This window comes from Poecile atricapillus, chromosome W (assembly GCF_030490865.1).
Source record: "Poecile atricapillus isolate bPoeAtr1 chromosome W, bPoeAtr1.hap1, whole genome shotgun sequence".
NCBI classification, from domain to species: Eukaryota; Metazoa; Chordata; class Aves; order Passeriformes; family Paridae; genus Poecile; species Poecile atricapillus.
The window spans coordinates 28,197,046-28,213,395 of NC_081288.1; the positions used below are offsets into that span (position 1 = coordinate 28,197,046).

General features: G+C 50.2%; 2 protein-coding genes across 3 annotated transcripts; one reads left to right on the forward strand and one right to left on the reverse strand.

Moving 5' to 3' along the window:
• The first annotated feature begins 628 nt into the window (after positions 1 to 628).
• Positions 629 to 10,415, forward strand: LOC131591695 (WW domain-binding protein 2-like). Of its 2 annotated transcripts, none has more exons than XM_058862642.1 (8): positions 629 to 769; positions 3,654 to 3,762; positions 4,312 to 4,447; positions 5,972 to 6,064; positions 6,840 to 7,049; positions 7,466 to 7,585; positions 7,922 to 7,998; positions 8,873 to 10,415. In XM_058862642.1, exons 1-8 carry the CDS (start codon positions 711 to 713, stop codon positions 8,918 to 8,920), a joined length of 852 nt encoding a protein of 283 aa, XP_058718625.1. In that variant the 5' UTR covers positions 629 to 710; the 3' UTR covers positions 8,921 to 10,415. The 2 variants fall into 2 exon arrangements, with proteins under 2 accessions (XP_058718625.1, XP_058718626.1); XM_058862643.1 differs by lacking the exon at positions 629 to 769 and adding an exon at positions 1,455 to 1,655.
• Positions 10,416 to 10,560: 145 nt separating this feature from the next.
• LOC131591694 (alpha-N-acetylgalactosaminidase) lies at positions 10,561 to 16,297 on the reverse strand. Its single transcript, XM_058862641.1, has 8 exons — positions 15,688 to 16,297; positions 15,158 to 15,332; positions 14,838 to 15,015; positions 14,464 to 14,558; positions 13,630 to 13,791; positions 12,948 to 13,145; positions 12,597 to 12,740; positions 10,561 to 12,348 (listed from the first exon to the last, which is right to left on the reverse strand). Exons 1-8 carry the CDS (start codon positions 15,843 to 15,845, stop codon positions 12,166 to 12,168), a joined length of 1,293 nt encoding a protein of 430 aa, XP_058718624.1. The 5' UTR covers positions 15,846 to 16,297; the 3' UTR covers positions 10,561 to 12,165.
• Between the last annotated feature and the right edge of the window lie 53 nt (positions 16,298 to 16,350).

Below are 16,350 nucleotides of genomic sequence, written 5' to 3' on the forward strand. Positions count from 1 at the left end.
ACAAGCTCAGGTACTCCTCACTGCCATCTGCTCATGCCAATATCCTACCAAAATCCCGTGTACCTACCGGGAAGTCTACAAATGGCAAATACCAAATTAAATCCCACGTGGCATGCCAGCGGGAGATACTGTTGGGAAGAAGTCTCTGTGAAAGGATAAGCTGGGAAAAGCCTGAAGCGTGCGCCACCAGCTGAGTTCCAGGATGACCACAGCAAGTCAGCTGTTCCCCCGAGATACCCCCGAGTGCTATCGCAGAGGGGAAAAGTCTAAACCTTACACCAGAGATGCCCACCCAGCGCATTCGGAGGCTCACACACTGTTCACCAGATAAGGCGTTCGCCAGAAAAACTTTGCTAAGCACGGCAAATCCTGGACAACTTCCACTGAGGCAATCACGGCAGCGAACGGCCGTGGTTGCACCGAGCAGAGAGAGCCAGAGGAGCGAGCAGGGCTGCGTGTAGGCACCAGTGTCTGTGGTTCGTTGTGCGGCCCGGCGCGGGGCCGGGCGGGGCCGGCCCTCACAGCGTCTCTGCCGCCACCGGCGGCCATTAAACCGAGCCAGCGCCGCCTCGCTTCCGCCTCGCTTCCCTCTCACTTCCGCCGCGCGCGCCGCGGGGGGCGGGGCCAGCGGGGAGGTGTCGGGGGCGGGGCCGCGCTTGGGGTGACGTCACTGCCGCCGCCGGGTCAGGGGCGGGGCCGGCGGGGCAAAGATGGCGCTGAACAGGAACCACTCGCAGGAGGGCGGTGTCGTCATCCCCAATGCCGAAAGGTACCGGGGGGGCCGCGGGGCCGGGCGGGTCCTCCTCGGCCCCTCTCCCCTCATCAGGGCCGGGACGGCGGAGCACAGTGGTGGGAGGCTCCCGCTGCGGCGACTCCCGTTTCCTGGCCGGCCGCGCAGGCCCGGCTCGGCCCGGGTTCTGCGTTACTGGAGCTCCCTGGCACGGTGGGGACGGGCTGGGGCGGGCAGTGGGGAGCAGGCTTGGCTGGAGTCCGTAGAGCTGCCCCGTCTTCACCGCGGAAGCTCGGGGATCCTTAAAGCCCCCTTAAAGCTGCAGCGGGAGTCCTGGGTGAAGCTTGAGGCTAACATAGCTTGTAAAAGCCAAGGAATTGGGGTTTTTTTTTAAGGTCATGCACTTATTGACGCCAGAGAGGCAGAGACTATTTAAGGTAGGAGTCTTGAGCACTTGAATTATTAAGTAAGGAACTTAAATTCCAAGTTCCTCTGCACGGAGAAGCACCTCTCCATGGGAGCACAGGCTGCCCTCGCCCCGAGCAGGGATTGACAGACCATCCTGGTAAGAGAAATCCTGGAAACCTGAGACCCAGTAAAGGCTCAAAGGAGTTGGTTTGGGTCTGGTGATCAATAGGAAAATTACACTCCAAGAATATTGTGTTGTTTGGAGCTGACTCCTACTACTTCAATCAGGAAGGTCCTCTGACATGTTGAGCTTGTGCTGATTTAAAGGAGATTTCTCTATCCTTTGAATCGTGGGCGGCATCAAAAGCAGCGTGGGCAGAAGGTCGAGGGAGGTGATTCTGCCTCTGTATTCCACTCTGGTGTGACCTCACCTGGAGTGCTGCGTCCAGCTCTGGGGTCCCCAACATAAGAAGAATATGAAACTGTTGGAGCAAGTCCAGAGGAGGCCATGAAGTTGGTAAGAGGAATGAAGCACGTCCTCTGTGAAGATGAGCTGAGAATGTTGGGTTTGTTCAGCCTGGAAAAGAGAAGGTTGTGTGGAGACATTGCAACCTTCCAGTATCTGAATGGGACCTAGAGGGAAGGCACTCTGTCAGGAGCTGCAGTGCTAGGACAAGGAGTAATGGGTACAAGCTGAAAGAAGGGAAATATAGGCTAGACATTAGGTGGAAATTTTTTACTGTGAGGGTGGTGAGGCACTGGAATGGGTTGCTCAGGTGAGGTGTGAATGTCCCAGCCTTGGCAGTGTTGGAAGCTGGGTTGGATAATGCCTTGAGCAAACTGATCTAGTGGAAGGTGGCCATGGCCATGGCAGGGATGCTGGGACTAGGTAAGCTTTAAGATCCCTTCTGGCCCTTAGCATTGGCCTGAGATCATGAAACCATACATTCTTTGAGGGCTGCTCAGTCACAAGTGAGGGCAGTGTGGCTCCACAGGGTGCACATCCTCCCGTGACAGCCCTGGACAGGCATGCAGGTGCAGACTGGTTCAGCAGCCTAATTACTCTCTGTGGTGGTGGCTGCATGTCATTTGCTTGTGTGAGTAGCTGCAAAGCAGTAAACATTACTATGAATACATGGAAATTCTTCCCAGTGAGGCAAAGTGATGGGAAATGCTACTGTAAGACATATTGAGGGAGTGTTCTGGTAAGATTAAAGCTGTCAAAAATATGTGTTTCCCCCTTGCATTTTGGAAATGGAAAGAGCTCTGCTCTCTCATAAGTCTGTCCCTTCCAGCCAGTCAGAGAATCTCCATCTAGCTCAGCTATGAAGTAGTGTCCCAGTAGAATTTCTTAGGTTGTTTTTTCTCATCAAAGCTAGACTTTTCATTGTCTGCATTCTCAGGTAGCTGCATTTTTCATATACATCTACAGTGTTCTTCTCTTCCCTAAAGAGCAAACAACCTGAAACTGTAGGTCATTTGGTTGTTTTTTCTTATGGTGGCCCTGCAGATTCCTCCCTTCCCCAAATAATTGCACAGTTTCCTGACTTTATATGACTTTTACAGTGTGCTGAGCAGAATGCATAAGGATTATTTTAGATCCAGCCCATTCAGGCTTGTGTTGGTTTAGGGCTTTGTCACTTTGTTTTTTAAGCTCTTGAACCATAACACACCTGGGAGTCTTCCGCCACTGTAACACACTGAAGGTTTGTCACCCCCAAGGTTCTTCTGTTTATTCTGCAGATCTTCTTACTTTGTGGTATGTTTACATCTGCACAGTAGACTCAGTGGCATGCTTTCCTAAGATGACTCATTTTTTTCTGAAAATTTATTTAATTTTTCATGCACCTCTGTACCCCTGACCCTGCAGTGTTCACAATTCTCATCTGGGTTTGTGTCATTAGGAAACTCTGCCAATGTTCCCATAACAATAATATCTTTATTGCTGACCCATTGTTTCATTCTTTAATGTGGTACTGTTTACTACAAAAACTTACTTAAGTCATGTGAGGCAGAGCCAGCAGTGAGGGTTTCAGTGCAGCCACTTCCTCAGTTTACACAATGGGTGTGGCGTTACAGCAGTGCTATTTTCCAGCGCAGTGGGCTTGATTTGAGCATTGGACTAGGGAGGGAGGATTGTTCTGAGATTACACCTTGGCATCAAGGGGATGGTTTCTGACACCTGAACCCTTTCTGTGCCCTCATCTGTGGGCTGAGGGTCTCTGTGTGCAGGGTGGAATTCCTCAGTCTGATACCTTTGGAGACACCTCCCTCCCGCATATATTAAAGGTGCCCTTTATGAAGGAGGAACAGGGCTTGTCTCAGATGAGAGGATGAATTCTTCCAGTCTGCATAAATCATCCCTCTCTGTTTGAAGTCAAAACAGCAGGGCCCACAGCAGGGATTTGGGGTAATATTCAGAGTTTTGCTGTGCTGTTCCCTTCCCTATGTGATGAGGGTGTGTCAGAGCTGTTACCAAGTTTGTCTCTCCAATCTGTCTGATTTCCTCCTGCAGCGTCCTCAAACAGTGTAAAGATGTGGAGCTCTCCTTCAGTGACGTGACAGGCAAGCCTGAAATCTTCAAAGGCACCAAGAAAGGAATGCTATATCTCACCCCTTACAGGGTAAGTCTGATGCCAGCAGGGTTGCTGCTTTCTCTAGGGATCTTGTAAATTTTAAAGTAGTAACCTAGTTGATGATAGAAGAAGGGGGTTTTGTTGTGGAACGGACCACTGGCAGCACTATGTAGCAAAAGGAAAGGTGGAAATGGGATAGTTCATACTTATGTCACAATTCCAGTCCCCTGCAAAGGCACACGTAGTCCTGGAAATCACTGTCTACAGCATATATTTAATATAATGTGTCAGTCAGTGATACTTCCTTTGCAAACTCTCATAGCTTATCCTTAGAAAGCAGAACAGTACAACTCTTGTATAATGTGCAGGTGTGTTTTAAGTGGTTTATTATTTTGGAATGTGCATGATTCAGGTGAGTGAGCCATGTGCCATCAAATCTGTTGGGGATCCCTAGTATTAAAGCTGTGAAATAACTCAGTGCATACTCACACTAGAGGTTGAGTTACCTTCTTTTTGGATGCTGATACAATGAGAGCTCCATTGTCACTCTCTCTATTGAATTCAAGTAATTCAGAAGCATTCCCTCCTGTCTTGCAGATGATCTTTGTGTCCAAGGGCAAGGATCCTATGCAGTCCTTCATGATGCCGTTTTATTTGGTGAAGGGATGCTCGATCGAGCAGCCTGTTTTCTCTGCCAATTACATCAAAGGACAGATCCAGGCCGAGGCCGGAGGTACGTGCCAGCGCTTTGTAGATTGAACTCCTCCAAGCCTCACAAGGCCTTTTTTGCTGAACACCAGACCAGCTTATGTGCACAGGAAAGGCAGTGTAGCTGTGGTGGTATAGCTGGTGTGTCCACACTGAGGTAACTCCCCTCTCCTGCACTTTAGGGCACTGCTGCCATGTCACTTTCTGCCCTGAGGCCAGGGACTGACTTGCCCTGGGTGACTTTTAATTCTTTAACTTCTGTATTGCTGTGTGTATCATGTTTACTCAGTTTCATAGTGTGCTTTTCTCTTGTCTTTGACCACCTGGAGGGTGGGTGAATGACCGAGGCACCTGTGCCTGCTATTGATACACAGAATGAGAATTAGAAACCACTTTTGGTTTTTGGGAAGTCAGGAGCCCCTTGTGTATGGTTTGCATGGATCTGTGAGTCTGCTGTCCATCATTGATTTAGCTTTGATCCCAATTTGGTTGTGAAGCCACAGTAAGACTTAACAGTGGTGTTTATGACCAGACATGGGGAATTGCAAAAGATAGGGATTAAAAACATGGCTTCTGGTTCAAATTTCTTCCTTCTTCAGCCCTTTCTTGCATATTTTCATGGCATCTGAAGTGTTTATTCTTTCTGCTTTCTGTTTGTAACAATATTTTAAAGTAACTGGATAGTCTGGGGATTGTGGATCAGCCCACTTTCTTGGGCTGAAGTCATACTAAGACAGTGGTTTTATAGAGGTGAGTCCCAAAGGAATGACTTTATCCATGATGTACTCTTTTGTTACTGTTCTGTACTTTATTTCTGCTTTGTCCCCAAGAGACTATCTCTCTTGATACTAATTTGTTAGACAAGGAAGATAAATCTTATATTTAAATGACACATATTTTTTGTTAAAAACCCCAAAACCCAAATCACCTTCCACCAAAAAAAACACCAAATCCCAGAAAGTCCTAAGAAAGCAAAGCACTCTTACCTACCTTGCAAGACATTGCCTACTTGAAATGATTTTTTTTCTGAGAAATTGCTGTTATACCCCAGCATTTAATAATTTTAGTGAGCTTCTATGTGTCAGTAAGATTAAAGATGTTGCATTTGATTTAAATCCTGGCTTGAATTGCATTGATATCCTTAGTGAACTACAGATCAATCCTGATCTGCAGTTCACTGAGGATGTCAATAAACTTCATCTGAGGGCTTTCAGTTAATATCGTCAATGAAATAAATGTTCGATCTTTGCACTGTTCATTTCTGGATTCCATTAAACCTTTCAGGAAAGAACAAAACAGCCTTGTATCTAGAGTAGGCTGCTTCTACATGACTATGACTTTCAGAGGGTAAAATGTTAAATTCCTGATCCTCTTGAGTTATTTTGGGGGATGTCTGATAGCAGTGCCATGTTTCTTTCTCCCTGGTAATAGGATGCAAAATAGTTTTGAAATAAAGAAGAAAAAAATTATTGAAGTATAAACAATTTTGCTGTCTTGGATGGTACTGAGGAGGCTAATAGTCTGATTCAATTCTAATTCTCTCTCCTAGGTGGCTGGGAAGGACAGGGAACATTTAAACTGACTTTCAACAGTGGAGGAGCCATTGAGTTTGGACAGCTGATGTTGAAAGCTGCTTCTAATGGTAAGGGATTTTCAGATCCTGGTTCCCCCATGGCTGGCTGAGCTAGTAAGCAAATTGTGCTCGTTCTGAATTTCATGGGAAGAGGGGTACCCTAGGCCCTCTTCCAGAACTAAGTATTTTTTTATTTTTCCAGGGAAACTTTTGCTGTCCCTTTCAATCCTTTTTCTTTATTTCATCTTACTTCTTCTGTGCTGTCAGAATATTCTGGGGTTTGGGCTTCTGATGTGGACCATCTTTTTTTACAGAACCTTATTTCTCCTGGAAAAAAGTTGACATATGTGATGCTGAAAAATTACTTCACTTACCTACTCTCAGCTCAGTTCTAAAATAGTGCAGTAAGATGGGGAAAGCTAACGTGCACATTTGGAGAGGGGAAAAACAGGGTTTTAAAAAACAAATACTTTTTAAAATTTTCAAATGGAAGAACAAGTACTTTTTTCTGATAAAGTTTTCTTTTTAAAGAAATGTGTGTTTTAAAATGTAATTGTTTTCAGAAAGAAGGTATATAAAAAAAAAAAGGAAAACACACTGTACTGCTACTGGCTTTAGAGTAGTCTTTCCTTCAAGCAGTGGGAGCCCTGGGAGGTTGTATTTTTGCAGCTGGTTTCCTTTAGCACTCTGTGACTAATGCTCTTCAGGCACAGTACTGTGCCAGGACTATATAGTGAATCTAGATAAAGGGAAATAGTGCTGCATTAACAGGACTTTTTAAATTTTATTCTGTACATTTAGTTTTAAGAAAAGATGTCTGACATACTGAACATGTGTTCCTTAGCTTCCAGCGGCGTTCCTCTGCAGAACCCTGGCTATGGATACACCCCTGTTCCCGGAGGATTTACACCTGCCCCCGGGGGCTACGCACCTGTGCCAGGAGGCTACGCCGCCCCTCCACCACCAAACGGACCTTATCCATATGCACCACCTCCAGTGAACGCCTATGGACCTGCTCCACAGCCCATGGGATATCCATACGCCCAGAGCCCAGGTTTGGAAGTTGTGTAATGATGACTGTGACTGATATTAGCTGTGAAGAAATGGCAGTGGTACGGTGAGGGTTACGGTGAGGGTTGCTGTAGTTTTGTCTCCATCAAGGATCCATGTCCTAGGAGAAATTTGTCACATGCTGTTGATTACACCCATGTGTCGCTACATGAGTAGTTCTAGCTACGTGAAAGTGTGGTTTGCAAATTGTGCTGCTGCTTGGTAGAGAATTACTGCCTGCTGACATCACAGGCATTAGCAAATTATCAAATCCCTGCTGTCTGCATCCCTACCAAGCCTGGAGGGCTTCCCTTACCACTGCTCTTGTCCCCAGCTAATGTGCTGTTGGGCCTGTGAGCTCTCTTGCCTCTGTCCTGTGGTCTGTGGTCCAGAGCATCAACCTGGTGTTGTCTTTTTCAGGTATTTACCCACCACTTCCAAACATGAACCCCATGTACATGCCGCCTCCACCCCCCTACTCCGGGGCACCTCCTGCAGGACCCTCAGCTCCCCCAGCCTGGGTGAGCCCAGGAATGCCAGGTAAATGGGATTGGGCAGTTGCCAGGATCTGGGTGCAAAAGGGTGCCTGGGGGCTTGGGCTGAGGGTGGCATGGGCACAGCATGGAGTGAAGAAGCTGTTGTTACAAGAGTTCCAAGTCTTCTCTAGGGAGCTGCTCAGCCTTGCACTGCACAGCCTGTAGTCAGCCCTAGCCAGCTTTCCTGAGCTGCTCTCAATTCTAGCCCAGCTTGCTGCAGCTTCTGTTGGCTTCTTGGGCCTTTGTTGCCTCCTTGGAAGAGGTGAGGTTGGGGAGAGGGCTCTGGAGCTAGGGCTATTGCCTCAGATATTTAAGGTGGCTTCTTTACCTTCCTTTCCAGGAGGCGGTAAGGCCATGGAAGCTGCTTCCAGTGCATATTACAACCCTGCCAACCCACACAACGTGTATATGCCCATGGTGAGTACCATGCCTGGTCTTCATGTGCCTACTCCTCCTTCTGTCACTAGCAGAGATGGTGCTTTGCTTTCTTAGCAAAGTCTAGTGTACCTTCATATTGAACATGCACAGACAGTATGCATTTTTCTGGGAGGGAGGCTCCCATGAAGAAGGCTGGTTAAATTTTCAGTCAAGAAAGGAGGAAAGCCTTAAGATTGACCCAGTAACAGCCACTTACTACCTGTCTTACTCCTAAAGGCATAACAGACTTGCATGGGTACAGAGAAAGCACAGAGCTCTCTGCATCCATTGGGCCTGAAAATGAGGAGAGTTAAAAAGGAATAGGTCACTTAAGGATGACGGCATGTGGGTTTCTGTTTTGCTTTCTTTCTGGGCTGTGTGGAGATAGGGAGGTCTCTTACTGTTCAGTGACAGCCAATAGGTTGTGTGTAGCCTTCATCTGGTACATGGCAGTCTGGCTGTGTCCCTCACTGCCTTGGCTCTGGAGGGCTGGAGACTGGTGGGGCAGCAAAGCTGGCCTTCAGCCCAGGGTTTGTTATCTGCTGGGTCAGAGCCATGAGCTTCAACAGGGACAAAGCCCTGGCAGGGAAGATGGCATTTAAAACAGATTAAATGGTCCATTTGCAGCAGACCATTTGTTACCTGGTTTTGAGGGGACTTTTCCTAGAAATATTATGGAGACAGCATGTATCATGGAACATAGCTGATATTAGAGAGGAATGGTGTGATGAAATGACAGCTTAAACCATAGAACTTGGTTCTGTCTGTAGCTCACTGCAGGGCACTAATTTCTGGTGAGCCAAGCCTGAGAATGCCTGGAAAGAGCTGGTCATAAAACAAGCATGGTTGTTGACTCTACTGTATCTCTTTCCAGGAACAGCCACCTCCTTATACACCTCCTGAGGATAAGAAGAACAACTAACAGAACGAGATTGCAGCCAGCCTCCCACATTCTCTCTCCCTGAGGACAGCTTGGCTGTTAGTACCCCTCAAGTTAGCATATCTCTAGATCTCTGTTTCTCTACAGTATAGTACTGGGCAGCTGAGCACCTGCCCTCCTTAAACATTGAGTCAGTGGCAATACAACACAGGACAACAGCACTTTCCTACTTACTTGCTTTATCTCATGGGGTCGAAGGACTAACCTTTTGCGCTGCCATTGGCTTGAGGAGAGAGATGGACTTCTTATTAAACTGTATCACATGACTAATTTAGGACTAAAATGGGAAGGCCCTGGGATCTTGTTGAAGTGAAACAACTTGGAATGCCAGACTTTTGACTTCTGAAGCACCATCCAGGAAGAAAGGTGTAGAGAGCTATGAGGTTCCCTGCATAGATCATCTGGTGCCCTAGAAAGGTGTTAAATTTCATTGAATTCTAGGGCAGTTCAGTGTGGGATGGGACTTTGGAAATCCTGTGTTGTGTTGGAAGTGTGTGGCATCCTGGACTAACAGCTGAGGGGTGATGACCTTGGGAAGTGCATTTGGAGACACTGGAGCCTTTGGCTATGCAAGAGGGAAGGGGATGGGTCCCAATCAACCTGTCTTTGTAGCCATTGAATAGAGAAGCAAACAAAGGTGTGCCTCAGGGCAGTGAGTTCATAGACTGGCAGGCCTGAGGAGCAGTCTGTCTTTTCCCTGTCCGAGCAGGCTCCATGTCTGTGCAATGATCCGGTGTCAAGCAGCCATTCCTCGAGCATAACGGAGTCAAGTGTCGCACAGGAGGCTGCCTGCCTTGGAGCAAAATATGTTACATTAGGCAGATGACCTGGCACTAGCCTTGTCAGGAGACAAGTCCTGCAGCCCTGGCTCCCTCTGCTGAGCAAACTTGTGCTGTGTGCTACCTCCACAGGGGAAAACTGGCCTTCATCTTTTCCTTCAGCTGCTGGAGCCTGGCTGTGTGTGCCCACATCTGAGCAATGTGGGCACTGTAATGCCAGAGTTGGTTGCTTACATGTGCAGTGCTCTCAGCTGGGAACTGCTGTCTGGGTGGGAGTTGCTAATGCTTGGCTCTCCTGCAGAGACTGGCTGCTCAGCCACGACTTTCCTTTTCCTTAGGACATAGTGCCGTTAAACCTGCTCTGAAGAGTCTCTAGTCTGGTGGAGACCCTTGTGATCCTTTACATAGAGGGTGATTGTACTTCCTACAGCCTCCCTACCTTCACAAGGAAGGGGGAAGGAGTGTTTTCCCTCTTACTTCCCTGCATGGCAGGGCTCTCCTGCAAGTCAGGTTTGCACAGCTTAAAAGTATGAATTCCTAAAGCAGTTCCACATGGGGGGAAGTAAGTTTCCTTATCAATAAACACTTTTTCTGACTTAGAGATATTCTAACAGCTCTGTATTTAAGAAAAAAAAATCAACCATGAATGTTTGTAACTTTCTGAATTGCACTTTAATACAGGAGTGTTGATACCTTTATCTGCCAGTTCAGAGTGTTGTGTGTGTGTTGATCTCAATTCTTGCATACTGCACAGAAGGCTGGAATGAACTGTAACCACTACTGCAGTTCCCTTGGGTCATCTGTGGGTCAGTACATCTCTCTCTCCCTGGTATGTGGCTAAACTGGACCTGGAATCAAGTAACTTGAGGGAGTGAAGAAGATGGGGTTTATCCCCTTGCTGCCTGGGAAGGGTGGAAGGCTGGCTGGTGCCTGTGGTTACGTCCAGATAGCCAGAACCGGCACATGTTCATGTCCCATCACTGCATGTAGCAGGGGCTGTGTCACCACACTGCTACTCCCTACAGCTGCATTCATAGCACCTCTTCTATGTACATTACACCAGAGGGAAGGCCGTTAAAGTCTTTAAAAGAAACTCCTTGCCAGCAATTCTTTTCCAGCAATGGAAAAATAAATATTTAATAAGGAAAATGGCACTTGGCTATAGACTGTAAATCTGTTTCCCTTGTGCCAAGGAATACTGCTGCCCTGCTGAACATGTAACTACTGGAAAGCCATTTCCTACTCTGCATCAGTCCAGTTTCTGACAGGAAACCAGTTCTATTTCCTAGCATAGCTGTTCCTGGTTTGAGGTAATGATGCTATAATCCTACATTAACCAAGCAGCTATAGCTAGCAATACATGAGACAGAGTCTGTGATCTACTTCCATTTATTTCAATCAATTTGCCTCAATCACTCCCCAAGAACAAAGCCAGCTCCTTGTTTTGTTAGCAAGTCTTTCCTTATTAGAACTGCAAGCATTGTGTTCAGTATCTTGACCCTGCACCCCAGAGAAAGTTTCTGGAGAGGTCCAGAATCAACCATTTGGTCCTTCAGGAACCAGACTGGACAGATGACCAGGAACCCTCCCACAGCTGAATAGAGAAATTTTTTTTCCTAATCTAAAATGTTGTATTTCTCCAGTCTGAATCTTGTGTCCCCTAGAAGTCCTCCATAGGTCGACTGCTGTAGTAAGGTGAAGCAGTTGAGGCTTTAGTGTCCTGACACTCACTTCTAGTTCATTAATGCAGGCTCCTCCTCAGGATAGAGCTGTGGATGCAAAGGCCCTTGGGAGAAGAAGCCTTTCCCTGAGAAACCCTGAGTTTTCAGCCTGCTGGTGCAAGCAAAGCCTCACTGCACAGGACCATTATGCCTCCAAGAGCACTTGGTCCTGGTGCAGATATGGGGGAGAAATGCAGCCCTGTTGACAGCCCCTTATTCTAAACCAAGCTGATTAGAGCAAAAGAAAGAAAGTGACCAACTCTGATCCTTGAGGTTAACGCCATCACACACCTGGGGGGGTGAGGCTGTGGAAAAAGGGGATGTCACAACCCTAAAGCACCAACTAAAGCACCCAAAGCCTTTCTACAGGTGTAGTTCAAACAGCCCCTGCAGCTGCCAGTAGTACCCAGCTCAATGAAGGTGTCAGAGCTGCCAAACTTCAGTCGTGGCTGGATTCTACTTGCATGGCATCTTCCACAGGAGGATCTCAAAAGGCTTTGCAATCACTGAGGCAGTATGCTCTGCACACCCTTAGGCAGTGGGCAACAAGAATTCCTGATTTACACAGACGGAGCAGACATCATCAAGCTGGTACCAGGGGATGGATGGTCACTGCCCAGCATTGCTGGGCTCACCAGCGAAAGGCACTTGTGCAGTGAAGAGCCATGTGCTCTGGGGTCTCACAGCTCACCCTGGCACTGGTCCACACCCCGTCCGCTGGGCCCTGTCACACAAAGGCTGGGCGGAAACCCTCGCCAGGGGCTTGCCGTCTGACAACGTGCCAGGGTTGTAGCGGGAGTGCCATGGGACGGAGATACCACATCACCACCCCCGAGGGGTTAATAACCACTGAGAAGTTGTCTGCTGTCTTTAAGGCCCCGATGATCTTCCCGGCATACACATCTTGTACCTGAAAGAGAGAGACAGAGCTACCAGCCATTCCAGACCTTTCACCTTAGGGTCCAGCTATGGTCACTGACATGGCACAGTGGGACAGGGCACAGCAGAGTGACCCAGTGGGCAGCTGCCGCTTCATCCCAGAGGCATGGCGTTAGAGTACTCCCTCTCATCCCCCCCCAAAATGCACAGAGATCTGGGAAGAGGGGGATCCATGTGCCATGGGCCTGCCCTGCTCTGCAGTGTGTCAGTGGGGCTTACCTCATACACAGCATCCTCAGGGAAGTGGAGCTTGGCCAGGCTGGTGGTGTAGTGGAAGGGCATATCTGTCCTCCGGCTGAAGAACACCAGGGCACTGGCAGCCTGGGATAGTGGGCGCAGAAACACCTCGATGTGGGATTTCTCCTGGAGGTGGGGATAGGTAGGTGAGGCAGAATTGCTAGGAGCAGTGTAACTTCTGACTTTGCCCTGTGGGGCTGCTACACCAGCAGGCCCACAACTCCCACAGCTTTCCTGCTCCTGTTTCTCTGCATTGTTTCCCTCTCCCTCTTTATTTTGATGCTCTGTGCTACTTCTGTCTGCTCCGCCAAATGCATCTGCTTTCCCCCTAACCTTGACAATCCTGCGCCCCTGGATTCCCAGGGGGTCCTGGTTGATCTGGATCATCAGGCGGTTCTGCAGGATCTCCTTGGCACTGGGGGAGATGGTGCGGAGATCCGTGGACATGAGGAGCGGAGCTGCCATCACTGTCCACAAAGCCATTTGGGAGCGTGACTGCTCGTAGCTAAGGCCAAAGTTTCCAATGATGAGCTGGAGAGATGATGAAAATATGGAAGAAACAGAAAAAGGTTAGAAACTTGTCTGCTTGTCATCCATGGTGATGCTGCTTCCTGCTGGGAGGGAATGCACAAGGGAAACCTCACACGCACTTTTGCTTCCCCTTAAGTAGTCCACCACTCCACCACTGCCATCACAGCCACAGGGAGATCTCATCCCTGCTAGCAACATACATTCAAATGCACTCATTAACATTCTTTGTTTCACCACTATTTGCCCTCAGGCTGTGCAGGGAAAGATGAGAGCACCTGGAGAACTTCACAAGTAAATTGAAGTAGTGAAGGGTTCATTTCAACCACGGGTTTTTCCCACAGCTTAGCCAAGGGCAACACCAGCCTTGCCTCTGCAGCAACAGGGCTCCTGCTCCTGGAGCTTCTCCTTTACTCTGCCCTTAGAAGGGGATCCCTGGAGATCCTTATCCCCAGACAGGGCCAAAGCACCCATCACCCGGCCGCACCATGTCCGGGTCGTTCCAGTGACCGGGGCCAGCTGCCGGCTGCAGCACGTCCTGGTTTGTGAAGAACCAGTCCACGATGGAAAGTACACTGTCCCAGGAGTCCTGGATGTCATCCCAGTTACGCCACAGGTTGCAGATCTCTGCCAGGAGGGTGTAGTTCACCTGACAAGGAGAACAGTGTCAGGCAGGAGAGAAAAAACTGTTCTGCAAAGTGGAGGAGGCAGGGGCAGCACTGCTGATTGTTGAGACCTGCACTGTCCAGAAAGTGTGTGAAAGGCAGAGGAATCTGGACAAGGGTGAGGAGAGAAGGGTAAGGAGGCAAAACAGAGTTATATCCTACTATGTTTGGACACACTCCAGTACAATAGAATGTCTGGCAAAACAACCATAGAGGCCATGGAGAAATATGATAAGCTATCAGCTCCAAGAATGAGAGCAGTTCAGCACTGACTCAAGAAGTGAAAGAGGAAATAAGTAAGTACAACCAATTCTCAAGAAACATATACTAGGAAGATTATCCTATTTCAAGCACTGAAACCAGACAGGATTGTCTCACAAGAAGATTGTCAGGACCAACCTCATACCATCTGAGTAGGGTGGAAAGGATATACCCTACAGCCTTCTTCCCACAAACTCCCATCACCTAGCCGTATTGGGACCTGTAAGAGTCCCCAGATGCCTGTCAGGAAGGCCACATTCCCTCTGGGGACCTGCAGCACCATCCAGGGGTGGAAAAATAAGCGGGGTGTAACACCCTGCTCCTGGCGCTCCAGCAAGAGCTCCTCCAGGGCACAGGGAACACAGGCACTTGCCAACAGATGGGAAAACCCTTACCTTGGGGGGAAGACCCCCCTGATACGCTGGCCAGCTGCAGGAGTAGACAATGGGGCGGCCTGTGGCATTCAAGGCCCTCGCCATTTCTGGGTATCCTTAGGGAGAGAAGATGACAACCAGTGAAGGGGGTGGCTGCCAACAGTCCATGTCCCAGTAGCAGCCTTTGTCCCAGCCCACCCAGAAAGGGGAATACCAGGCTAGCCTGGCTTCCTTCCTTACACCAGCTCCAGGGCACACAAACTCCAGCCTCTTTTCCCAACAGTTGCAGTAGGAGACACAAGGGAAGAGCTGGCTGGCTGAGTGTTGCTGCAAAGGGCCAGCTGCCCCAACCCAAGCAGCAGGGGGAGGAATGCCAGAGGCTGGTGAACTTTTACCCTTTGCCTGCTCCTCTGCAGATGAGTAGCACCCATCCAGCTTCAGCATGTCTACACCCCACGCTGCAAAGGTCTGGGCATCCTGCTTCACGTGTTCCAACATGGTGCCCGGGTAGCCCCCACAGGTGAAGACGCCCAGGTCACCATAAATGCCCAGCTTCAGGCCCCTGGCATGGACCTGTGAGGAGAGCAGAGCTGCAAGGAGCAAATGAAGGCATCCAAGGTATCTCCCAGGTATCAGGGTCCTCTATTGCTTCCCAGCTCTCCCACCATACTGGCACGAGGACAGAGATCCCCAGTGTCTCCCAGGAGGCACTCACATAGTCAGCTAGAGCCTTAATTCCGCTGGGAAATCTCTTGGGGTCGGGAACCAGCTGTCCGGCCGCATCCCGCTGCTTGGCAGACCAGCAGTCATCAATGTTGATGTACTCGTAGCCCAGCTCCCTCCAGCCATCCTCTGCCAGCCGGTCTGCCATCTCCAAGAAGAGCTGCTCGCTGTGGATTGAGGAGACGTGGCAGGCTGAGACCCTGTGACCCTTCTGCCTCACCAGGTGAGGTAGGCAGAGGGATTTGGGGCTTATCTGGGGGCTCTGGAGGGCTGGTCCGGGCCATAGGAGGGTCTCCAGCGCTTCCATTTAAACCCTGTCCGTGTTTAGTGATCTCACCGAGGGGGAAGCATTTCCCCGACCGCCTGAAAAGCCCGGCCAAATCTTTCAGCTCTGAGGGCTCTCCGTCCCAGCTCTGGGGTGTCTGAGCCTCCCGCCTCCCACGCACCATGCACCCCGGGGCCCAGAGCCAGACGGTGCCAGAGCCATCCCGGGTTCGACCCGACCGAGCCCCATCCGCTGACCTGATGCAGTTGCGGGGATCCGCCTGGCAGTCCACGTTACAGCGGAACCTCTCCCAGGACATCCAGCCCATGGGGGGAGTGCGCGCCAGCCCGTTCTCCAGGGCCAGGGAGGGCAGCGCCAGCGCCAGCACCAGCCCGCTCAGCACCATCGTCTCCATCGCTGCCGCCGGGGCCCAGAGCGACTCTCCCGGCCCGGCCCCGGCCCCGGCCCCGTTCACATGACGCCGTCCGCATCACCTGACCGACCGCCCACGCCTCCCGCCCGCCCGCAGCCACCGCGCCCCGCCGGTGTTGCACCCCGCAGCAGTGCGACCCCATCGCTCCCCCCGCTGCAACCCTGTCAGTATCGCGCCCTGTCCGTGCTGCACCCCACTGCTGCTACACCCCATAGCTGGTCCCCATCAGCACTGCGCCCAGCCCGTACTCCACCCCACTGCAGCTGCACCCCGTTGCTGGCGCCCTGTCACCTCCGCCCCCGTGCCTGCTGCACCCCAACAGCGACTCTGGGGGCGAGGGTTTAGGTCCCCCCCAGGTGGCGACCCCGCAGAGGTGTCGGGCGGAGCGAAGGGGTGCGGGAGGACCGGAGCCAGCTCCGGTCTGGCTGCGCTGTCCCCGGCCCCCCCGCTCCCCCGGCCGCCGGCGGGGCGGTGCTGCCGGCGCGGC

Excerpts from the sequence above, each read along its gene's own strand:
- LOC131591695 (XM_058862642.1), top strand. The coding sequence starts at position 711 with ATGGCGCTGAACAGGAACCACTCGCAGGAGGGCGGTGTCGTCATCCCC. Across the intron at positions 3,763-4,311 it reads TATATCTCACCCCTTACAGG|ATGATCTTTGTGTCCAAGGG; the intron begins GTAAGTCTGATG and ends CCTGTCTTGCAG. Across the intron at positions 6,065-6,839 it reads GTTGAAAGCTGCTTCTAATG|CTTCCAGCGGCGTTCCTCTG; the intron begins GTAAGGGATTTT and ends TGTGTTCCTTAG.
- LOC131591694 (XM_058862641.1), bottom strand. The coding sequence starts at position 15,845 with ATGGAGACGATGGTGCTGAGCGGGCTGGTGCTGGCGCTGGCGCTGCCC. Across the intron at positions 14,559-14,837 it reads TGCAGAGGAGCAGGCAAAGG|GATACCCAGAAATGGCGAGG; the intron begins GTAAAAGTTCAC and ends TCTCTCCCTAAG. Across the intron at positions 12,349-12,596 it reads CTGAGGATGCTGTGTATGAG|GTACAAGATGTGTATGCCGG; the intron begins GTAAGCCCCACT and ends TCTCTCTTTCAG.